Genomic DNA, 25,791 nt, shown 5'->3' with positions numbered 1-25,791 from the left:
GTTTACCCTCAATATTGGACAGACTTTTTGTGTAATACAAGAAAAGAAAAAATGCAACTTCAGTGATAACAATAAAAGCACAAGCTGCGTTCCAAATCATCATCTCCACTAAATACAGTAACGTAGTGACATCACATATTGGTGGAGGGCCGAAGTGTCATCATGTCTTTACTCAAATCGGACTCAGTAACAACTGAGGCAAGCAGAATTCGGAAGATGTGACGAACATTATTCTTCTCACAATGCAATGCACACTGGAAATGGAGGAGCTGTTTTTTTTAAAACACATGGATGTCATGAATACATCAGAAATATTTGATTTTAATTTCAAGATTGGCATTACAAATTTCCAGTTTGATTGATGTGTAGAACACATTTCTTGAGCAGTAAAATATGTATTCATTGTGTACTAATTTACAAGATTTCTCAATTTATATTTTGAAGTATGAATACTTTTCTGAATCAATGGTTGGATTAAAAATACCTCCAAATCTGGCGGAATAAATAAACTCAAATAGTAATTTAGAAAGGACTGCAGTGCTGCACAGCAGCCTCGGTTAAAAACTGTACTTGAAATGCAGACTTTTATTTGAGGTGCACACATTGAAAATGACAAAATGAAGTATACCTTTAATCGCAAGTATCCATACTAAAATGTGTTTAAGTGTTGTGGTAATGGACAACATTTAAAACAATCAAAACATAATAAAGTCATTTTTATTTAAATTAGGAAATGACATTGCAAATTAACAGTTGAATTGTATTGTATGTGGTGCAACCTTTTGAATTGTGTACACATTCAGTTAAATGTGCCAGTTGTGTACTAACTTACAAAATTGTACACTTCATAGTATACACTGTGGCATGGAGCCCATGAAAGGTTTTGAAAAAGGAGTGTAGCAGGTAGGACTGCAGTTTATTCAGTGGAAAAGGTATCAACGATTCTCTCTGTGACACCTGTGGGTGATCATAACTCACAGAAGCCAGTTTTCTCTTACTGTATTTTTTTCCCCCATAGTCATTAGAAATAATTTATTTTGAAATGTTCAAGCTCACTTCATAACACAAGAATATTACAGCCATGTGTGATGACATTTTTATAAACTGCTGGAGATGAGTCATGAGATAATCTATCAGCTATGTCAATTAACTTTCTTAGAAAAAAAGGTGTTATAATGTGTGTTGACGACACTGTGTGTGATGTTCAGTCCTTTCACCATCACCATTTACCTCCTCATGAGGCTACCACTTTTCAGAAGTCGAGGGAATTAACTGAGGCATGATTGAAAACTGTATCTTCAGTGTCTTGTTGAATCTTTGCACTTTGCTGGGTCTCATAAAAGTCTGTGAACTTGAATTCTGAGCAGGTGGAGTTATACATTATATGTTTGCAGGGTCGGAGCAAACGATGACCAGAGCATGTAATAAGCACCCTGTTGTGTCTTTTACAAACATCTTGGGTTTAAAACCATGTCGTGTAGGGTCAGTCGGTTTTAGGCTCTTATTGTGAAAATATTTATGCCAGAAACATGAAAGACTTACCATAAATATGAGCATATTTATATCTATGGTCATTACACTAACAACTGAGTCAGTAAATTCCCTGACGTCCTCACAGAATGCAATGCTGTTTGGTGTTTTGGTTTTCTAAAGTTTTAAGTTCACACCCAAACTAATGTGCAGTAATATAAGTATTACTGTAAGCAGTAAACTGTAATGTATAAGTACATGGTGCAAGTATAATGTGTTGTTAGGACTGAAGCACAATTGCACACAAAGTTTGTTTGTGTATTATAGTTGTGAATCTGACTTTTCCAGTACTGATGTGCCACCACTGCATATGTGCAGGACTTTATCAAAAAGTATTACGAGCAAACCTTCTAAAGCACATATTAGGCCCCATATCTCAAACAGTACATTTAAAAAGTAACACCAACAAAATAACAATGTCTGTATCTTACAACAAAGATGTTGTCTAAGATTGGATTGAGTTTCCACACAAAAGAACAGTAGCACACAGTAGCAAGGTTGACAAAACATTACGAATGATGTGCTTTGGAGAACAAGTGGGGTCAACACAGTGTAACAATGTATTTGGAATTATTGTAAAATCCCTCTCAAGTAACAACTTCCTGTGTTTCACGAGGAGCTTAGAGATGTGCAATGAGAGATGCTCTGTGAAAACGCCGCTGTTTCGAGTGGCACTTGTTTCAGTAGCACAGCTATTATTTTCTACAAGTCATTTATACTGGTTCAAACCACTGCAGATGTTATGTGGGGACTAAAGAGACATTACAGTCTTGCATGATCTCATTACAGTTCGTTTCTTTCAAAATATAAAACTTGTGTCCATTTTTAATTGATTTATTTTACTGAAATAAAACATGTAATTACTAAAGTGTTGTGCCATTCTGTGTTTGGATTCGACAGTTTTGCTTTCTATAGTTACACACTTGGTTTTCCCATTAATGTTCCTATTTTTGTAGCACATTTATCTTGAAAAGATCTGACTCCAAATCTTGCTGATGAGGCAGCAATGTGTTTTATACTATCTGTGGGCATGAGGTAGTTTATAGAACTGAAAGCATATTTCCAGTGCCACTCAGAAGTGAATGTCCTGGAGAGGCAACAGGATCAGAAGAGCAGACAGCTTTCTCTTCCAGATAAGCGTGCGTGGCCTTCAGTGGCTGAGGACATGGTGCCATCTAGAGGCAGGACGCGATGTTTTGTGTCTGCCTCTTCAAGGCTGAGATTATCCACTCTTTGCTACAGGCAATGTACAACTAAATGAGAAGTGTTTTTTTGGATCCCTCTTGTGTTACACAATATGAAATAAATTATAAATTATGAGACGTACTATTAAAACAAAATGTTATAAGATGTGATTTAGGATGTGCAATATGTTCTGCCTTTGAAAAGAAGTTTATTGTTTTCTAAAGGAAACCAATTCAGTTCTAATTTCCATACATTAAAATGACTAAGAGTATGCTTTAAACGTCTCCTGGAACAAAATACAAAAGCGCAAACACATAAATTCAATCTTTCCGTACCATGATATAACACAAAGCTGTATGTTAAAAAACTAAACTACACTATAATTTAACGCATCATGACATTATTGCATACAGTTCTACACAAAATCAAAGGGAAGTTATCACATACAGTACATAACTACTGCTATTGCTGAAACTAACAATTACTCTCATAATTGATTAATATGCTGAACCGGCGAATGTTTGACTATTAGTTGATTATTAAAATCTCTGCCAGTTAATTGTCGTCTAAGTGACCGATTTCTGCATGTATGTAATATAGTTATGTAGCTACGCTGCCAAGTTGTTACAGTGATTTTTTTTAAACTCATACAAAACACAATCAGTGAAGAACCAGTCCTCTCCACCTTTGAATAGAAACAGTTGGGTTTGCTTTTCAACTTGAGGTACAAACTAAATGTTAAATCCTTAACCGTGTACAGTTTTTCAGAGCCAGAAGCACAAGTGAACCGTTTGAGAGTCTACTTCTTGCCCCGGTAGTGGGCCCCGACCACCAAATAGCTGTCAGAGGAGATGCTCAAACTCCGTGGCTTCGCTTTGTCCCTGTAGACCCTGACCTCAGATCTGCTGACCGGACCTCCCCCTCTGCAGGGGTCATGTTTCTGCAGGTAACTTATGAAGGTCTCCCAGCCGCCGCCTACACGTACCATCACATGACGCTCATTCAGCATCTGCAAAGGTGAAACGAGAGAGCACAGTCAATGAGGGAATGCTGGGAAAGAAGTCAGCATATATCTTCTCCCGGGATGTGTTTCTGAATAGAATTCTCAATTATATGATAAACAGACCACCCACCCCCACCCACCCCTGTCTCTCTTCATAGCAGCAGACACACACCAATTTAATATTTACAAGCTTGTGTAGCTCTGGCTCTGAGAGGCAAATGATCTCTCGCTTCAGATAGCATTGTCAAAATCTCATTAAACCAAATGAAACAACACCTCATGGCACCAGCTGAGCACACACGCGGGACTAATCCACATATGAACATGCAGACACACCCACACACACACACACAGAGGCACACCCTCACAGAACAGCAACACAAACCACCCCATAAACACTGCTTCTATTTAATAAAAATAACTACTGTGTAGCCGATCTATTTGTCAGTAATCGTTGCAGGGAAGTCAGTTTCATCTGAATCTACACATCCTTCAAAGACCGTCGTCCTTAAAGCTGGAAAACCAACCGCTGCCATGGCAACTCCAGCCACAATATAAAGGCTAGAGAGAAGAACAAAATGAAAGGAGAGATTGAGATGAGTTCAGCGCAGACCGTCAACTCCCCGTAGACGTTGACATTCCCAGGAGGCCTTGGGAAGCCATCCGTTGCCCTGTCAGCAAAGGCCCACCCCCCTCTTGCCTTATCGCCAATAAAGCCTTCATTATGGAGCCATTAAGGGTGTGATAATACAAGCAGATATACTCTCCTTATGTGGGAGGTGTGTGTCACGTGTAAGGGATGAACAAATCGATGGTGCAAGCACGGACACACGCGACACAGGCAGCTCGAGAGGAAACCCCAGACATGGTCTGTCTCAGCTGTCATCCTGCAGATTAAAATGTTGAGGTTGACAGAGGTCAAGTCTGACATCACGAATAAACCACTTTGCTGTTAATGTCATTCTGACTTGGCTTAATTCTCAAAAATTCACTCATCAGCAAACGTTTATTTTCAAGAAATAAAAAAAAATATTAATCCAGCATTAATTATCAGGTCCAAATAATGTTTTGTATTAGTATTTATTATGGACTGCTGTCCCGTAATGTTTAAAATATGTTACTTATCTTTAAAACAGCTCAGCAAATGTTATCTTATGTTGTTTTGTTATAGCTCATATAATTCTTTGTAATAATCCTGTTTCAACTGTATATTTGGATCTATATTTGATCGCTGTGTGATTGTTTCTTGTTCTCAGTTCCCAGTTATCTGATTAAATATGAACTGTTTTTAAAATAGGATTTGTATAATATTTCTATATAAAGTAGATTGTATATTATACATCAAAGCTACAGTAAAACAGGGAAATGAGCTGCCAACCAAACTACCAACCTGATCATGTAATAAAAACCAGCATCAGCCCCTTTCTGTACTGTAATATTCAACACAAGCCCTCTTTGTCAGGCAGACTCCTTTATTTCTGTCTCTACTACTCCCCCCTCCCCCCACCGGGTCTCCAAAGTGTGCTACGTCTGCAGCCCATAAACTACCGTCTGGATTCCCCTGTGCCCTCCCTCCCTCCCTCCCTGACAGCTCCATTGATTCCCTCTCTCCTCTTCTCCTGAAAGATGCATGAGTGTTCTCAGAGACTTCCACCAGTAGGAGGCAGGTTTTAGCCACATCCACCGCTTTTTATGCTGTTTTTCGACACAGTGGAGAGACAAACTAAGCAGCGTTTAACAGATATGAGTTGATTCAGGCACATTTGTGTCTTATTGCTCATGTACATTTATATGTTTCCTGTTGTACTTGATTTCTATGAGAATAATAATTAAAATGTGTTCTGTAGATATTGTCTGCATATATATGTTAGCAAGCCCCTTGGACAGAACATTAAAAAAGACATGTAGACAAACCTTTGCAGTTTTTAAAAGTTCCAATGATAAATTGTGAAAGATATCCGACGTTTTCGTTCCTGTTAACGCTAATAATACAGGGTGCTGTATGTTGTGCACGTTGTAAATACCTGTTCCAAGCTTTTTTAATTATAAAATGTCATCAAATTGTGTCCAAGACCTGAGACAGGAGGTGTTAGGATCTGGAGTTTGTGTCTCGTTTTGTGTCTTGTTTTGAAGTCCTTGTGTCATCTGTCTCCCTGTGATTGTCTGCCCTGGCCCTGATTGTTTCCTTCTGTGTGATTGCTGGCCCCGCCCTCATTGTGTCCACCTGTGTCTCGTTCCCCGTTGTCCAATCCTCTCACCTTGCCTGTGTATTTAAACCCTGTTTGTCTCATTCCCAGTGTGGCTTCGTACTGTTTGGTCCGCATTTTTTGTCGTCCGTTCTGGTTTGTTGGATTAAAGATTGTTTTTTGCAGTAATGTCGGCATTTGGGTCCTCTCTCGCTGCGACAATTGTGACTAGTCATGACAGAACGGACGACAAAAAACGTGGACCAAACAGTACGAAGCCACACTGGGAATGAGACAAACAGGGTTTAAATACACAGGCAAGGTGAGAGGATTGGACAACGGGGAACGAGACACAGGTGGACACAATGAGGGCGGGGCCAGCAATCACACAGAAGGAAACAATCAAAACCAGGGCGGACAATCACAGGGAGACAGACGACACAAGGACTTCAAAACAAGATACAAAACGAGACACAAACTCCAGATCCTAACAGGAGGAGGATGAAGGGTTGATCTACCAAAATGCTGAGCTGAAGGCGAGAAAAACAAATTCATCGTTCTCATTTCTGTCCTGAATCTGCATCCAGTCTTAAAAAAAGAGATATTTTCATTGAATTTTTAAGGTTTATGTCTAATACAGATAGCTTAATAAACAAATAATTGGTGCAGCATGATATTGTGAGTTGTTTGAATGTCTTTTCCATCCATTGACGCAGTCAGACAGTGTGGCTGCTACAAAGCCGAAGGAGAGCCTAATTGGGCGCAGAGAAGAAAGAAAAGCCTTCCTCTTTTAACACCAAAGAATGGTGGAGTACTTTAGGGCCAGCGTGATTGAATAGACTCCTGAGGGAATGGAAAAGGGGGGAAGAGGTGGGGTAGAAAGTTTACACGTGAGGAGGGGCGGTCATGCTCAGCCGCTCATTAACAAGCTGTCTGATTAAACCCCTCACTAATGACTCTGTCTCATTAATCAATAGTATCTGCTCTTTGAAAATATCTGTTCACAGCGAATGGCACGCGCTCCTGTAGGAGCTGCATAGGGTGTATCGTGGTATATGGAAATTGAGGTTTATGGCGTGTTTCCCTGCACACCCTAGACAGCTAAAGGTAATGGATGGAGTCAAGGTCGATGGGCTGCAGCGCTCTATTCACACAGCTGAGGTGTGTTTGTGAAACGGGAAGGCAGCCGGGCAAGTAGCATCCACAAACTAGTAATTAAAGCTTGAAGCTGACAGACGGACACAGAGTTATGGTGAGACGTTGTATCTTCAAGGCTGTGTCGGGAAAGTGAGCACAAAAGGTTGGGATAAGATAAAAAAAGAAAAAAGAAATAGAGACATTTATATATGAAATATCTAAAATTCTGCTTGACCTGACCATAAACTAATAAAATTAACAGCCTTTCTTTCATGTTTGATTTTGATGTCCTTTGATGTGTGCCCGTGTTGCTGACAGGTCGGCTCTGGAGAAACAGGTGTTCTGTAACTTGAAGGTAGGCCAGGAAAAATGTCAGAAATGTCGCTGTAACTGTCCAACGCAAACTAACACTGACATTATTGATTACCAGTTCAGGGAGTGTTAGCTCAATATAGTTAAACCCCCATTAAATACATTTAAACTAGTGACCAATTAGCCTTCAGAGCTGTGATACACTTCCTTGTAACTATATTAGCTGAAGATGACTTATCCACTGTGATAAGACTATTTTTAAATGGACAGCATGCGCTTTTTTAATGGATGCCTTACTTAGACAGTGTACATTCAATATACACTGAAGCTGTTATATTTTCTCTTTGTATGGCTGGATGGTTGTGTACAGATGGTGATGTCAAACCTTCCTCTTATATTCAAAACCCCCCACACCCCGGTGGACTTAGACTCCCGGGTGGGCTGCCATTTGCGCCGCACACCGAGGTCGTATCTTCGCCAAATCCTCATCCTGAAAGAGACGTGTTTGTTTTTCCTTCAGGTTTGAACTCTTTGCCGAAGGTCTATGTACTGAATAAAATCATTGTCAGCCCAGTCTTATCCTGACCATTGGTTGCCAAGCAACCCTGCATCCCCGAAGGCCATTCCTCGAGCCTTTGTACAGACGCACACGGGTGGTGCACGACTCGGGAGGCTCAAAAGCACGTCTCCATCCAAAGTGATTGCAAATGAGTCACTCTGACACACTACACTTGTAACTGACTCAGCTGTTGATTAATAACTCGAAGGCATTAGCGCCTCACATCTCATTATGCTTTATACATCGCATTTGATTTCACATTCATGTGGAATCAAATGTAACATAACTGTAGCTTTAAAACATTAATATAACCATAAAAAACAACATATCAGTATTACCATTTATCTGGGGGAGCAAGTGGGCCTGAACAAACCTTGTCTTCTAAAATATATATTTTATATGCTGCTGATTTGTTTTGACTCTTGTGTTTTAACGGGAAACATAATTGCAGAATTTATTACGCTCAGTGGCAATATTTTCTTAGGTGGAGTGCTGTGTATGGTTAGATTCAGGAAACAGAAGAATTGTGGTTATGGAGTTGAACGAATTGCCCCCATACCATCCTATTTCCCTAACCATTCCTCATGATGTTGATACAAATGTAATCGGGCATGTTGTGTCTCTCGAAACACAAAAACCCAAGCTTAGTGTGAACAGACTTACTCGTATGTACAGAACCTTCTCCCCAACTCGGTAGCAGCCTTTAGGTTGCTTCTCAACAAGGAACCTGGTTGTACAGCTGCAGGCGGGATTTTCAATAATGTTTCTCACCTGGAACAGGTTAGCAGAGAGAAATCATATTAACCCATTACATCCATAAGCTCAAATAACATGACTTTTAATTGAAAGAAAATACGTACAATGTCATCCAAAATGTCCGTGGTGCCTGTGCTCCTCCGGCTTGTGGATCTGCCAGAGGAACGAGCCGCTGCAGGCGGCGAGGCGATGGGAGGTGTAGCGGTGGGAGTGTGGTTGTTCTTTGTGGTAGAGGAGACTTTGGAAGTGGATACAAGAGTTTGGCCTGGCGAGGGTGCTGAAGATGATGTGTTAGTGGTGCAGGATGAAGAGAACAAAGGTGTTTGTGTTGAGGCTGTGGTGGTGCAAGGGTTAGAGGCTGAGAGGGAGGACTGAGGGGGCGATACACATGTAGGTACTGGGCTTGTTGTGGCTGATGGAAGATCAGAGGCGAGGGAGACAGTGAGGGGTTCAGACAGACAGGTTGTGCTTGGAGTGAGAGGCGCAGGTGGGGGAGAAGGAGGAGGCGAGGGGGCTAGGGGTTGGGATGATTGTGATTGGGAATACAATGATATGGGAGGAAAAAAGGAGAGGGGCCGAGGGGATGACGGAGATAAGCAGCCCGCCTCCTGCCTTTCAATCTCTCTCTCCAACTTCACCAGCCCCGGAGGCTCCACTCCGTACCTGAGAGAGAGGTTTCACAAAGATATTAGCAATCAACAGGATACATCAACACAACATCACAGAGACGAGGCCTCTTGAACAACATGTGATACTTCAGCAGCCACGTGGAGAGACTGAGAGCAGAGAAGCTCAACACATAGAAGAAGAAAAAAAAGATCGACTATTTTATTTTGAAATATATTTAAATAGAGTCATCTATAATTGAGCACAGCGAGTTGGAATTAAAAGTATGATAAAATATTTCAAAGATGGAATACAAAAAATGTAAGAAGTAATAGGTACCTAAAAGTGATGTATAACATTAAAAATAATTGGAAAGTAATGGATGGCCAGTTGAAATAGAGAGGCTAAAAGGAGGATAAACTGTTGAAATGTCAAACAATGTATAAGCATTCAAAAGCGTTTTATATTTCTCAGCAGATGAAGGACACTTCTGTTGACATCACGATCATTGAAAAAAAAAGTTCAGTTCAGTTCCCGATTCGGTTGTGATTTACTTTTCAGGAATTCGGGCAGTTACCTGGCTGCAATCCTCCCGAGCTCCATCAGGCACAGGCACACCTCTCGAGGTTGTTTGTGGAGGACTTCGCAGTAGAAGCACAAACAAAGAGGGAGGAGGGGTTGAAACAGAAAATAGTCACTCTTCTGAAAGGATAGATGTTTCCGGTGATAAACGTGTGTCTGTGTCAAAAGATAACAGGAGCCGCAATCTGAACATCGAGGACACATTTCAGGCGGTGCTCTGTCTCTATTGTGCGTCTCAATCTTTGAAGCCGAGCAGGAATTTTTGTAGATGCGCAGCTGAGGGCATGAGGGCATGAAAGCTTCATAAACAAGTCAGCCTCTCCAATCAGCTCTCCATAAATCAAAAAGGGGCTCTGTGTACCAGACAAAGGCCACACTAGTTCACTTGTTAAAATTATTTGGTTATGCATGCACTGAAGTATTATAATATCTAAATCTGTCCTTCTGTACACATTACATCTATTGCATCTGTCCATCCTGGAGAGGGATCCTCCTCTGTTGCTCTCCTCCAGGTTTCTTCCCTTTTTTTCCCCCTGAAGGGTTATTTGGGAGTTTTTCCTGGTCCGATGTGAGGTTTTGGGGCAGGGATGTCTATGTGTACAGATTGTAAAGCACTCCGAGACAAATTTGTAATTTGTGAAATTGGGCTATACAAATAAACTGAATTGAATTGAATAATGCTACATGTGGGACACAATCTCTAAAAGTCCACAACATTCACGACTAAACAAAACACAAAAAAAATCTAAATAGTTACATCGTGATGTCACTTTCATTGCATTGGTATTTTATTTCCATTCACCTGTATTTGATATCCACCATTACCATCATCATGGCTGCAGCAAGAAAAAGAGACGAGAGAAAAGAGAAGAAAGTAATCATCTGCGTCCTCACAGTCAAAGTGCAGTAAGTTTCCTCTCCCCGTCACTTAATTAGTTAAGTGAAGTCGGTTAGTCTGCCTGCAGGGGGCGGAGACTTATTGTTGGTGGAGATTAATCTTCACATTATCATTCTCACGCATGTGCCGCCCTGTGTAGACATGCCTAAGTAAGACGTACATAAAGAAGAGTACGTTTGATAATAAAGAACCACGTTAGCCTGTGAACTGCATTATCTCCTCAGGAGCATCCTACATACAAAGGATGTAGATGTATAATCTGTTGATAAAATAAGTCTATAACATTAGACACAAAAAAGAGAAGACAAGATTTGTCAATGAGCAAAAAAGCTCTGGAAAGAGGGAGAAGGAGCACTGCATTCTCACTCATCACATAGATTGACTAAAATGCAAACATGCCAAGGAACATCCTTTGTGAGGTCAACTCAAAGTTTTTAGTCCGATTAATATATCATTCTGAGTGCTGCATGACATGATTCACTTCAGAGCTCTTTGATTGCGTAATGTTGGGCATAATCTCTGGTCTTAACTCACCCAAATCCTCGGACTCAAAAAGGTAAGCTTCCTCCAAGCCAATCTTTCGACACCAGTAGAGGAAGTTAGCGGTGTTGTCTCGGGCGAAGAATGATCCGGAAGACGCATCAGGACGCCAGTGGATCACTCTCCTTACTAAAAGCTGAACACACACACAGAGGAAGTAGAAACATGTTTACCGTAGTCACACGAAAATGGATGAATGTGTGTGTTGTGGGTAACGGTGTGCGTTGTGTGTTGAGTTGTGTTGTTGCAGCACCTTGCCGTTGTTGGGGTGCATCATCTTGTCCTGGAGCAGCTGTGCAAGCTGACACAGTACAACGCCGTTGTCCAAGCTTTCCATCAGACTGTCTGCTGTGAGGTCCCCACCTGTGGATACACACACACACACACACTCATGTGAAGTAAAAGTAACAACTCAAAGGTCATCATTTTTCACAGAAAAATACACAGATTATTTCCAAGAAGTACTTTAACCCTTGTGTTGCCTTCGGGTCAATTTGACCCGATTCAATGTTTCACCCTCCTGTCGCCTTCGGGTCAATATGACCCGATTCAATGTTTAACCCTCCTGTTACCTTTATATTTACTAACATATTTTAGCCTTGAGGTCAATATGACCCCAGCTAATTAAAATCTCCAGAAAATTATTAGAATTAATATTGTTTCCCAAGTTTAAGTGTGAGGTACTTTATGTTTGTTTGTTAACTCCCGAAAGAACACTGACATTAAACATTGAATCGGGTCAAATTGACCCGAAGGCGACAGGAGGGTTCAATATTGAATCGGGTCAAAATGACCCGAAGGCAACACAAGGGTTAAACAACATTTAACAGAAAAATATTCAGATGCCTAAAATCAATTGAAATATAAATGAACGAACATGTATGTAGCACCTCTGATACACGAAATGCAGCTCAAAGTGTTAGAAAAAAAGGTAAAGGACAGAAACAAAAGGTTATTCATATTTCCTGCAGGAGGAGACACGTGTCCACACCAGTTTTCAGTAAGCAGGGTTTTCTAAAGGCGAGGACAGAACTGGAAAATGCAAAGAATAAGTGAAGAACATATTAGGTAATAACATTAGGCCCAAAACGAGATGAGATGGCAAACCTTCTGCAAAAATATGTTTCTCTCCTCCAATTACACACGCTATAATCTATTTTTGCAGTTCTCACATATCCGTTACAATATTATCCTGTCGCATAGAAAAGCTTGATATCAAAAGAAAGACAACATTGTAAACTGATTCAATCTTTCTCTGATTTAGGGATTTACAAAAAAACAAATTTAGCCACAGGAATGTTTTGTCTCGGAGAAGAAAAACACTTGACTGATTATGAACCGATAAAACTCTTTGGCCCAGACACTTTTCTGTATGGCATCATAGAAACTCATCCTGTTGGAGTCTGTCACCTTCCAGACACCTTCCAACAGGTTGTGGCATGTGCGGACCCTTTATGTTTCCCCCCACAATGCAGTAAAGTGGTAAGAAACATCCTTTACCCTGGAGTCACAGCCACAGTTTCCCCCATGGAGAGGTATTTCAAGGATTTGGGACTTTAACTAGGTTATTGTAGCGCTGTGTTCATGTGGCTGCAGCTTGTTCACCTATTGCTCAAAATGAAAGCCTGTCAAGAGTTATTCGTCTGCTGGACATAAATACAATTATTCAATTGGGAATCCTTCCACTGGAGCTGCTGTCCAGATAGTGTAGTTAACATGAGTTTGGTATGAAGATCAATGGAGGAAGAATGTCTCACCCATGATGGTGTTGAGCCAGAAGGCCAGGTCTTCTTTCATGGGCAGCAGGCTGGCATCGTGGCGATAAGGCAGCCACTGGTTGAACTCCAGAGGACTGGCGAGGCCGGGCCCAGGGGGTCGGACCTTTTGGCCAAAAAGACAGTTCATCCCCAACCCGGTCAGGGCCCTCGGGCTCAGAGGACCGTCAAGGCTGGTGTTCATCGCTTCCACTTCACTGTCCATCGCTCTTTGACGGACCCTGGTGGGTCAGAGAACAGACGTTTTCATGCTCGTTGGCTTTGTATTTGTACATCTTGCCTAAAGTTAGTATGCTCTTATTTGTAGTTTAATTAGTCTACATTTTAGTCACAATTTGGTTTTTGGCTCGAATTCAAGAAGTGAACTTGACTGAGCTGTACTCTGACATAAAACTGATCCATAAGACTGATCATTTGACTGAGTTTCTTGAGTCTCTTTGGTGAACTTACCAAGATGAGGGTTAAACTCCTGACCGGGACACATTGCCAGTTTGACGACACCTTACAAATTCAAGGCGCATTAAAAATGACAACATGCAACAGTGTCAGCTAATACAAGTCAGAGCAAGTGAATCAAATCCTATTACATTGCAATTAAATTTTTCTTTCACATTTTGTAAATATTCTAATCCTGTAAACATGTAACCTAAACTAATGAGCCAGCCTTTTTAAGTCCATCTCTAAAGTTAATATAGCGCTGTAATCATTTTCTTGTCTGTAGATTCCTTCCTCAAAGGTAAGCTATGAGGGAAGAAATGCACAGTCCCTTTTTTCATGCACAAATATAAGGCTTCAGCAGTCTGAGCTCAGACCATTTTAAGTGGGTATTTTCCAAAACTATTTATAGCAGAATCCCTCTTTATGACATGTTTTCTTGCTGAGTTGAGACTAAAGAAAAGCAAACCAAAAGGGAGTTTTGACTGCTGTCATCCGAAAAAGCAAAAATAATTCAAACATAATGGTTTTTGAGAGTAATAATGGTTGGTTATTTATAGTGAAAACCACATAACTGTCTCACACATGTACATGAACAACACAACATGTTGAAACAAATGTTATACACTATGCTCCATGCACATACCTTGCACTCACAGTCACACAATACACACAGTCATTAATCAAAGGGATTAAACTGACTGACTGCAGGTTTAATACGATGTACAGCTACAGCTCTCAGCCAGTCTCCTGGTGCCGCTATATGGCTCATTTATCCTGTTCCCAGAGCAGCCTCAGTCATAAAGCTCAGCCCCATGCAGGGACATGCTCTGACTGCCAGTAATACTCGCTGCTAATCAGCTGGAATAAAGACAACAACACATGCTTTGGGTCACTGGGGTTGCTGAGTAATATACAGTAGAGACCGAGGCCCGCTTTGTGCCAGATGACGGAGTTTAAAGGTTCCTTGTAGAGTAACATTACCAAGACTGAAAACAGACCTGTGAAACAACAATGCAAGGAGCTGCGATGGTGAGGATGTGTTGTTTAGACTTTAAGGGCACTGGTGAGACATGAAATATAACCTAAGTCCAGTTGAGATCTGTGGATGTCAAGGCCTCTCAGATTCCAAAACACAGAGGATGCACAGAAGTTTATAACACTGTGAGTCTTTATGGTAAGTTGCCATGGCAGCAACTACTTTATCATACATGCAGATGTTGTTTTTTGCCCACACAGTGTGTTTGCAAGAAGGCTAACATGAATTAATTAGCGTCAGCCCAATGTACAACTCAAGCTGATGAGTGTAATCAGCTGTGCAGGTCATTAATAAACAATTTTTTGACACATTAACAGCATTAAATGGAACGTGAATAAATCACCAGAGCTATTACAATTCATCTTGAAGGGAACAAGTATTTCTGTAACACCATTTCATTGAAAACCCAATAATATATATATTATATATATATTATATTATATATATACATATATATATATAATACAATATATTGGATAAATATATATGGGTATATATAGGGGTATATATATATATATATTGGGTAATCAAACATTTTATTATGTTGTGTATATATATATATATATATATATACAGTATCAAAAAAATTAGAACAAAAATAAATATATATATATAAAATAATCACATTGTTGAGACCCAACATTTCATGGCATCCATCCAGAAGGTGTTGAGATATTTCCTTCAGGACCAAAGAGGTGAACCGACCGACTGATGGACAGAGCCGCTCGCATGTCTAGTAAAGATCTTATCTCTAACAAAGACGTTAACCTTGTTAGAATATGAGCACCCCTGGAGGGCAGATGTTTGTGACACAGACCCGCAGCATCACAGCTGGCTTCCATCCTCCATTTATCTGAGTAGCACCTGTGTTTTGCTCTGTGTCTGTAGCTCACTGTTGCAGATCGTCATTACAAGTTCAACTCTGTCGTAATGTTAGTAGGGCAAAGACGTTCATGCAGTAATGTATGTCAAGTGGATTCTGGGCTTAGTTTGTGGGAGATAAATGAGAATGTGTTGTGGACACAGAGTTCTGACTGGATGTAGTGAAAAGAGTTTCTTGTAAACACATCATGCAGACGTGGGACAGAGACAAGGTGTAGAGGGGGCTGCCTTCCAAGTTTGAGTCAGGTTTACAGTTTGACCAGCAGGGCATGAGAGCGCCTGTCTCTAACAAAACATCCACGTGCAATATTCACACCTCTGCTACAGAATGGCTCTGTAGGGAAGGCAAGGCAAAGGTCAGCCAGTGGCCGAGCTCTCATACACTAGCAGCCTTTGTCCTCCAACAGAGCTGAGGGTCTGTAAACACACCACACATATACACACTGGTGAAACGCACACAGGCCCATACATGTATGCGTTTTTCTATTCTACTTTCTACTTTGCACAACCTTTAAGTAAGATGTGCTTTCGTGGAATTTCACAGCCAGTAATTGTGTTTCCGCAATCAAACAAAACATCTCTGCAGTCAAACCAGCAGTTAGGGGGAAACTGCTCAAATTACACGGCAGCCTACACAAAAAAAATGTGTGCAAAATAATGGATCTAAGCCGAAGCTCCGGCTTAAATACCTGAACGTGTACTGGTCGTATGTAATATGACACAGTGATTGATGATTCTGTTGCATATGGCCTTAAGCAGACACTGCTTTCTCCAGATAATTAAACAAAAGCTCATTTTGTTGTGTGGTAAACAACTAACTTCACAACTAGTTCACAACAATTCAGTTTCCTTACATTACAGGTGCAGCTCTCATGTTTACGCTGGTAAAGCAACACATCTGTAACTGGACCACAAATATATTTCAGTGAAGATGCTATTACTGCATCACCTGCAGGCTTGTGCATTCTGCTTCTTACTTCAAGGTCTGTTCAGTAGCTACTCTCTGTGGCAATAGTTTGAGGAAAAACAAACTATTCATAGACCATTATTAATAACTTTAAGCTTTGAATCAATGATTCGGTGTCTCCGGTGTCTGTTTGCAGGATTTTAACAGCTTAAAAGTGGTAATGTAAAACTATTGGATGAATAAAAGGTATTGAATAGATACAGCCGCAGAGTTGAGGTATACGTTTCAGCTATAGTGGTGCTCTCCCCCTGTGGCTTTCCTTCAGCTGCTTCCAGACTAAATAAACCTCATATCAACACAGGATGGAAAGGTCTGTAGCCCGCTGCACCCTGAGCAGTGGAGACTTATTGTACTCCAGCTCAAGTAAAACTCAATAAAATACAATTCTGGCAGCAAAGACGTTTTTCTGATTGACTGTTTTAGTGTGTGGAAAATTAAATAAACAATGTTCTCCTCTGAACAGTCAGTTCATTGAGGGAGTTCTGACTCAATGTTTTTGTGTGCTACCGAGACCATGTTCAGACATCATGAGCATGTTGGAGTCATTTCTCTGTCAAACACACGTTCTCTGCTGACTACATGGCAACTTTTTCTATTCTAGAAAATGTGGACTGCAAAACAAAATGTAATAAAAAGAAAATATTCAGTGCACTTTAAAGTGTATAGTTATGACATTAATTTACACAAAATCTACTAGAACTAACTTTTTGTGACATCATTTTGAACCAAGTGTATTTAAATCTGAAACGCATGTGTTATGCACACATAAATACATTTGACACTAGCCTATAAACAAAACCGTTAAATCGGAGCTACTGGCCTACTTTCAAACACTATCATTATAACGAGTAATTCACGTTGAATCATTCAGTATTAGTGAGGGAGAAACAGTTTCATAATAGTTGTTACCATTATCATCTGTACAATCTTCAACATATGCAACAATCATAACTTTACTTTCTTTACTGTAAAAAAAACCAGTTTGCGAAACATATACTTACTAATCGCTAAAAGTAACAGCCGGAATGTTCAGGTTTCCTTTTTCGTCAGTTTCCTCGCAGTCCCTCGTCCGCTGCAGTTTTCCTCTCACACACACGCGCACACATCACTTTCAGCCAGATGTTCACCTCCCTCAGGTTCGCTACATGGAAGCAGCGCCGCCGTAACAAGGTGGAGGCTGACGTCACTTCTCAAACTCACGCTACGGCTCGTCTGCAAGTGCGTGGTGTCCACTTACTATCACGTCGTTTGTTTGCTTTGAACGTGTTTGTAGAAAACTTTATAAGCAACCTATGAGTCTGATACAAGTCACACTAATTATTTAAAAAATAAAATGTGTCGCAAGTTGATTTTTATTAGAATGTTTTTTTTGCTGATGTCTAACGACAGCAAACAGGAAGTGAACTTGATTTCCGTTGCGCCGCAGTTCCAATTAAGCGGTGCACGTGATGAGAATTACAAGACATCCACACTGGAATGTGCCTTTAAAAAATGGTTTAAAGAAGTTGACAGAAGAAATGTATCTTAATCTGCCAAGTAACTATTTATCTGTATAGTTTAGTCAAAAGTGCAATAAATACTAACAATAAGTGTGCAATAACAATACAATTTCCTCTGAAATACTGACACTGAGATACTAGATACTAATATATAAACAACAATAACTATATACTATGTAGAATATAACCGTATTCATAGAAAGTAGTGTGACACTGTTTATAGTAAGCTACTAAAAGGCTCATTACCAAGGTAATTGATCATTTATTATTTGCAATAATATAAGGTAAAACATAAAAACCCTGGCTTGAAAGCATCTACAAAAAAACATTAACAATCGCAGGAGATGTGTAGAATGAGGTAACAATTAGTGGAGAGGAATACACTGTTATTTGGGTTTGAGGGCATCAAACCTTCCAGATTTAACATTACAATTCCAGAAAAAAAGATGGCGCCTGAACCCTTTTTATAGTAAACTAAAATATATAAGTACATTTTGCACCATGGAAACCATTATAGAACGATTAGGGGCGTTCAGATAGAGTCCAGCGGTCACCTGACCTGCAGGTGACCCTGAGTTGGTTTGTTTTGACTGTTGAAACGTGACTTACTGTACAACAAATCAGCTCCTTTTACTTTATCATACAAAATAAATGATTTAGTTCACATTTAACATTGAAATGCACTTTTTCGTTGTTGCGTTACTTTGTTTTCAGGGGACAAGAGAGCGATCTGTTAAGTAACTGCATGGGACTGCATGTGTGCATGCTGCCTCCAGCATCTCCTCCACGTGCTCTGATATGCACCTCATAAACTGGAGAATAATGAGTTATAAACACAAGAGGTTACTGTGGTTATGTTGTATAAATAACCAGTGTTTTGTTCACACAAACACTGAAGTCAAATAGTTTGGTTCAAAATAAATGTCTTTGCAGAGACCTCACGAGAAGTCAACTGTGGTTTAATTGACCACAAACAAAACTAACAGAGGCAGAACTGCACTATGTTTGACATAAATGTTAAAAGTTAAAAGGCACATCCTCTCGTGTCTGGTCGGGCTCGGTGTTGGGAGTCAAGGTGAGTTGCTTCCCCAGATCCTCTCTCACGAAGACGAGGGAGAGGCCGAGGATACGGCTCCATGTGGGACTTATGACTTATGACCTTTCACAAGTACAGACAAGAACGCACATTAAGAAATGGCCATGGTCTCCACCCTCCATTTCAGGCCTCAGCTTCTCCACAAAGAAGAGCAGGGAAGAGGACTAAAAAAGGGCAGTTTTGGGGGGGATTGCTGTGTTGGTTTGATCACTGACACCACTCTCTCTCTCTCTCTCGCTCTTTCTCTCTGTTTCTTTCTCCCCTTTTCTCTGTCTGACTAGCTGTATGTTCTCTATCTGTCTGTCTGTCTCATTCTGTCTGTCTCTCTGTCTCTTTGTCTGACTGTCTCCCTATCTCTCTCTGAATGTCTGTCTCTTTCTCTCTGTTTGTCTCTTTCACTCTATATGTCTCTCTCTCTCTCATTCTGTCTCCCTATCACACTGTCTGTCTGCATTTTATGCTCTGCAAAAAAAAATTTGCAAAAAATGCAAACTTATGTACAGGGCTCATAAGGTTTCCCTCCTCTGCTTTGAATGAGGAGGAGAGTTTGCAATTAAAATTTATATTTTTGTATTGTTTGCTGGTTAAATGTTAGTGTGCATTAAAAGTTGAAAAATTGCTTTAAAAAAAACAATGAATGCAAAGATGAATGATCCATCAGTTTCATCAACTCATCATTCTATCGGCCTCATCCGCCACTACCAGTGTCTGGACTCCACAGGGGAACTTTATTACTTGTTGCATTACTTTTGTAGTTTTTATTACTTTTTACATATTTATTACCTTTTTACTGTTTATTACTTTTGTACTTCTTTATTACTTTTGTCCTTTCATTACTTTTGTATTACTTGTATCCTTTTCATTACTTTTTTACTTTTGTTTAACTTTTTTACTATTGAATACTTTTTTATTACTTTTGTCCTTTCTTATTACTTTTGTACTTTTTCCTTACTTTTAATTACTTTTTTACTTAAAATTACTTTTACATTTTGTATTACTTTTAATTTACTTTATATAACTTTTTTTCTTCTTTTTCTTTTTCCTTTATTAATTTGTTTTACTTTACAGTGATATTGATCCAATAACAGTGATATTGTTCCAGTTACAGCACTCAAAAAACAATTCAAGCCCTTCTTAGTGGTGACCCATTTAATAATAAACAATTATCTTTTCTTTTTCTGACTTGTCTCTCCTGATTGAAATAATTCAAAAGTTTGAGTTTGAGAAAAATGTTTCTTAACAACAAGTGTTTTCACCAGGAGTATGCAGGGAGGTACATGAGCAGTCTCATCACCAAAGCCTACGCAGAGCAAGTACCTCAGCAACAACTGCATTGTGGGAAAGGGAAGGTGTGGTCCATCCCTCACTATGGTGTCCATCATCCAAGAAAGGGATTCCTTCATGCGGTGTTCGACTTTGGGCCACATTTCAAAGAGCATCGTTGAACAGCGAACTCCTCCAGAGTTCTAACCTACAAGCTCACTCTCTTTCTCATACTCATACTTCATACTTCAGACAGGAACTTGTGAAAATGGCTCAGGAGGAAAGAGATTTTCTTCGTTTTCTCTTTTGGCCAGATGGACACGTCACCACGGACCTTGTGATCTATAGAATGACCAGCAACCCAGATCACATGGATGACCTATGAGTGCACCCTCTGTGCAGAAGTGACCCGGCTGCCCACACCTCCAACACTTCTACCCAGAAGCCTGAGGAGCGCCCTGTGGTTTGTGAACCGTACCTGTAGCAACTGGAACAGATGGAGAGTAAGGGCGTGGTTGAAATGGGTGAGCAGGGGAGGGGTGCTGGAACGAGGCTGGAGTGAATAACTTTCTGCGGGGATCCAGAGTCAGTTCGGCACTGGTGTCGACTGAAGTGTTGGGTTGTGAACGCAGCCCTTAGGCTGGCCCCTCCTCTAACCAATTCGGTGTCAGCATAAAAATGGCACCTGTTGGCCTCATTCATTTTGTGGTCCCTGTTCTGGCCCTGTGGTGGCTCCTAGTGGTCTCCCTGTTTCCGAAGGTTCTTCATTGTCCCGCCGTCTGAGTGACTTGTGTCGGTACCCCACATATGAAGCGGTTCACCTGCTGCTGTTCTGTCTGCTGCATTGCTTTTGTTTTGTTTCTGTTCTAAATGTGTTGGCTCTTTATTTGTCTTCATTATGTCTCTTTGATTTCTTTAATAAAACCATTTGTTAATTTTTCCGAAAAATATCAGTAATGGACATATGCTCCATAAAGTTATGATGTGAAAAAAAAGATCTTAGGATCTCTGAAATTCCTACGATCGCAAAGTTAATCGATACGCTTTATTATTATTAACCACACAATATATGTGAGATTAAACCTGATACTAATAGCCAATTCAATTCAATTCAATTCAATTCAGTTTATTTGTATAGCATATTTTCACAAATTAGAAATTTGTGCTTTACAGTCTGTACATATAGACATCCCTGTCCCAAAACCTCACAACGGATCAGGAAAAACTCCCAAACAACGCTTCACGGGGAAAAAAAGGGAAGAAACCTTCAGGAGAGCAACAGAGGAGGATCCCTCTCCAAGATGGACAGGTGCATAGATGTAATGTGTACATAAGGAATCATGATACACAAATTAAAACACAGTAACAACACAATCACTGAATATGACAGAGTGTATGAATAGTTGGTAGTCGGCATATTCCACGATCCAGACCTCCACGATCCATCAGGCAGATGGAGGTAGAGAGGAGTGCAGGGCGGAGTCTCAGCAGGGCCATGGCATAGTTGGTAGTAGGAATATTCCACGATCCAGACCTCGATGATCCATCAGGCAGACAGGATCTATGACGTCTCATAGGGTCCGATGTCAAAGAGGAAAGTCTTAAGTCTACTCTTAAAGGAGGTGACTGTGTCTGCCTCCCGGACTGAAGGTGGAAGCTGGTTCCATAAAAGAGGAGCTTGATAAAACTGAAGGCTCTGGCTCCCATCCTACTTTTTAAGACTCTATAGGAACTACAAGTAGCCCCACATTTAGTGAGGCAGCTCTCTAGTGGGGCAATATGGTACTACAAGCTCCTTAAGATATGATGGTGCATCACCAATCAAGGCTTTGTAGGTTAAGAGAAGAATTTTAAAAGTGATTCTTGTTTTTACGGGGAGCCAGTGCAGAGCAGCTAGTGCAGGAGTGATGTGATCTCTTTTCTTAGTTTTAGTGAGAACACGAGCTGCAGCATTCTGGATCAACTGGAGGGACCTAAGAGACTTATTAGAGCAGCCTGATAATAAGGAGTCGCAGTAATCCAGACTAGAAGTAACGAACGCGTGAACCAATTTTTCTGCATATTTTTGAGACAAGATGCGCCTGATTTTTGAAATATTGAAATATTCAAGTCAACAATCAAGCATTAAGTATTACAACTACACATTAAATAAAGATTTTCTACAACATGTGGTGTTTGCCCCTGAGGGACTCAGTTACACCTTTCTTTCAGATTCAGAAAACTACAGTATTAGATTGTTTCTGACATATATCTTCAAACATGTTTATTTGTTGACTAATGTACATAAACAGGCTGCATTCCTTTGTTTTGAGATAAAATGGCTCAATATCAGTATTGAAAACTAATATCTCTTGAGCTCATTAACATTTTGATAACTAAATTACACTTCCACAAAAGCAGAATAATGCATCACTGTGTGTGTGTGTGTGTGTGTGTGTGTGTGTTTAGTCCCATGTGTGGCTGCAGGTTCATTTGCAGCTCTCTCCCCAGGGACTACGCCTTCGTGTCACTACATCTATCAGACCCTCCCCTCTTCCTCCATCAGTACACTTCACTGCTGCCCTCATGCTTATTTGCACTGGTTAGCATTCATCTGACCTATGCTATTGTGCATATTAATCTGTGTGTGTGTGTTTGTGTGTGTGATGGTGCATTAGTCTTGTTTCATGCTACATGCATACAGGATACGACCAAAACCTTTTCCAATCCCCTAAAACACAAAGGAGCCATTTGAGTGTGAACTGAGTGAATCACATCCTGTCTCTGTTATAGAGGCACAGTGCCTTTGAGCAGGTATATAGCGGACATACTGATGATGTTTTAAAGACCCGTTAAACCAATTTACTCATGACTCAGAAGCACCCACAGAGTTAATAAATAGTCGCTCAGCATCTGGAGCACAGCCCGAAGGATCCCAGACTGAACACATGTCAGTCAGGTACACAGTTCATGCATTTTATTTTGGAACTCTGTAATATTAATATTTTGAATTGCAGTAATTTATTGTCACAGGCTATTTCTCTGTGATTTTTAAGTCCAAAATATATTTAAAACGCAGCACTCATTTTGAAAATAGTCCCCAACCAACACACAAACTAAGCACGTCAAGAGCGCATACCTCTATCAACACCGACAGTGGTGACCCCTGTTTGACTAATTGGGGCACGGTTGACATTTTGGGAAATATGCTTATTTAAGTGAAATATTTTATCTTGAGCCAAAGCCAGGCCAGCTGTTTCTGCCTGTTTCTATTCATTTAGCTATAGGCTACACTGATCAGCTCCTGGCTGTAGCTTCATATTGAATGCACAGGCATGACCGTGACATCAATCTCCTTCTCTAACTCTCAGCAGGAACGTGATTGAGTGCTCTTAGCAAAATGTCAAATATTTCCTTGAAGGAATCACCAGTCTTTGGTTTGTGTGTTTTAAAGCCCTTCATGTTGCTCCTCAGTTGTATTTCCAACAAAAAACAATCGTATAACTTTGCTTGGTAGAAACATGCTGACATGAGTACCATGCATTTTAGCAGGAGGTCTGTCTGGCATTGAGAAAATGATTAAATTAAATCAATGTCTCAGCTACACGATGTGCATCAGCACACACATGACAGATGGCATCTCAGGTTGCCAAGACAACTAAACCCTAATCCGCCTCCCTCTTGTTCCCTCTGCAATGGTGGTGATGGTGGGGGTCGATAATTCAGCACAGGGCACCATGTGCTGTGTACCACTCAAATTGGTCCCCTGGGTCAAGAGGACCCGAGGCCCATCAGATGGGGACACACTTATTAGAGACTCACAAGTGTTTTATCATTCTGTCAGATTAAAGCAGATCTCATTGTAAATTGGAATGAGCTGCGTTCATGTAATTGATTATTTCTATTTTGTTTGCCTGATATGTGCATGCATCCATTATTATGTTCAGGTTTCATATACTTTGTTGTTGCTTCGTGGAAAAAAGTGTAAGCTAAGTCATAAAATACAAGTTAATTTTCACACATTCAAGTGGACTTTCAGCTAAAATGGGAACATTTTAAAGAGTTTTTCATCCGACAATACTTGTTTGTATTTGAATTTAAGGTGGAATTCAACCAGTTTTACAAACATCAGGTTACTAATCATTGAGGACTACCCAGCCAGTGAAAACCGCTGTATAATATCATCTGTAGCAGTGGATGAATAATTTCCAGAGTTTCTTAAGCACAGGCTTTGAGATGTCAAATGCATCAGAGAAGCCCTTTGTTACAAATGAAGGGGATGACATTTAAAAGATTCGTTTTTTTACATTGCAGAGTATGAAACAAAAAAAGAGGCTATTGGTTCCATCATGGATAATATAAGATCACGTGATTTTGGAGACTTTTACGAGGGCCTAAAATGTCGAGGCTATTGAGAAATGCTTCTTAAATGCATTCAAAGCTGCAAAGTGAGTTTATTGAAATGTCTTGTAATTTATATCTTATTAAATATTCTCCCATCGTCATATTATGAATTGTGAGGAAATACTCCACTCTGCCTCTTTTCATCTCCAAGGAATTTATTATGATTTATATAATGCCATCACATCATCTTAATTACCACTGATTATCCCTACAGAGCATCAGAACCCTTTCTTCCTGTCGGTGGGTGTGTGGCTGTGAGGCATTCATATAAATGACTAATAAATAATATGTCAGCCAGTCGTGCACATGACAAACGCATACTGGTTACCTCGACTGAGGCTGGCAGGCCAGGGGGTCAGTAGCTGCAGGGCAGACCTTTACTTTAATTAAACTACCTGTCACACTGAGCATCTGGATATGGAGCCAGGAAATGACTGCACTCTACCTTCAAGTTTACAGCAGCACCGTGGGAATAAATACACCTACAAATTGATATATGTATACAAATGTTTTACATTTTTTGAAGTTCTCCACACTACATAAAACACAACAACATGCAATAAGATAAAGCAGAATGGTTCAAGGGAGTGTGAAGACATGGCCACCAGAGGGCAGCATGGCAACTTAATCAAAAGCCCAGGATGATCGACTAAAAAAGGAAAAAGGGAGCCATCTTTACTTTTAATGGAGTGGGGCACATCCATCATGAATATTCTTTTTAAGTTTTTATAGAAGAAAAAGAGGAAGAAAGGAAAAAATCACTCCAACATTGTTCAGGTCCTTCACTTCATCCTAAAACTCCAAACAGCAAATGGACCAAAGAGTGAATACCTGCATTTAAAAGTGCATTTCAGTACCTGTATGCCTATGCAGCGCCATGGTTACTCAACAAAAGCGAAATGCACTTTAAAATCTTCAGTCAGACGTGGACAGGGCTCGGCTCCACGGCTGCTGCCTGGCTGTCATCCATCTCTCTGTCACTGCGATTCCAATCACCGGGATTTTAACAAGATTACCGGGAGCGAGTGGAAGCAAAGGAGTACCAGTGTAATGTAATTATCAGGTGATGGAGTGCCTGAAATATCTGTATTATCACTGGCCAGTCGCTTAACCCCTGTCAACACGTGAAGGATCACACCTCACTCCCTGTGTGGTTAT

General features: G+C 40.3%; 1 protein-coding gene across 1 annotated transcript; it reads right to left on the bottom strand.

The window, feature by feature from the left end:
- Nucleotides 1-3,243: 3,243 nt before the first annotated feature.
- Nucleotides 3,244-17,457, bottom strand: gas2b (growth arrest-specific 2b). Its single transcript, XM_056413144.1, has 8 exons — nucleotides 17,394-17,457; nucleotides 13,052-13,290; nucleotides 11,548-11,657; nucleotides 11,289-11,430; nucleotides 9,852-9,915; nucleotides 8,773-9,331; nucleotides 8,576-8,683; nucleotides 3,244-3,724 (listed from the first exon to the last, which is right to left on the bottom strand). Exons 2-8 carry the CDS (start codon nucleotides 13,272-13,274, stop codon nucleotides 3,515-3,517), a joined length of 1,416 nt encoding a protein of 471 aa, XP_056269119.1. The 5' UTR covers nucleotides 13,275-13,290; nucleotides 17,394-17,457; the 3' UTR covers nucleotides 3,244-3,514.
- Between the last annotated feature and the right edge of the window lie 8,334 nt (nucleotides 17,458-25,791).

This window comes from Pseudoliparis swirei, chromosome 4 (assembly GCF_029220125.1).
Source record: "Pseudoliparis swirei isolate HS2019 ecotype Mariana Trench chromosome 4, NWPU_hadal_v1, whole genome shotgun sequence".
Lineage (NCBI taxonomy): Eukaryota > Metazoa > Chordata > Actinopteri > Perciformes > Liparidae > Pseudoliparis > Pseudoliparis swirei.
This window is presented reverse-complemented; position numbering and strand designations above follow the sequence as displayed.

What these genes read in the sequence shown, in the direction of transcription:
- gas2b (XM_056413144.1), bottom strand. Translation starts at nt 13,274, where the DNA reads ATGGACAGTGAAGTGGAAGCGATGAACACCAGCCTTGACGGTCCTCTG. An exon ending in CTGGCTCAACACCATCATGG is followed by an intron (nt 11,658 to 13,051) that starts GTGAGACATTCT and finishes GTGTATCCACAG; the next exon opens with GTGGGGACCTCACAGCAGAC. An exon ending in TTTTGAGTCCGAGGATTTGG is followed by an intron (nt 9,916 to 11,288) that starts GTGAGTTAAGAC and finishes TCTACTGCGAAG; the next exon opens with TCCTCCACAAACAACCTCGA.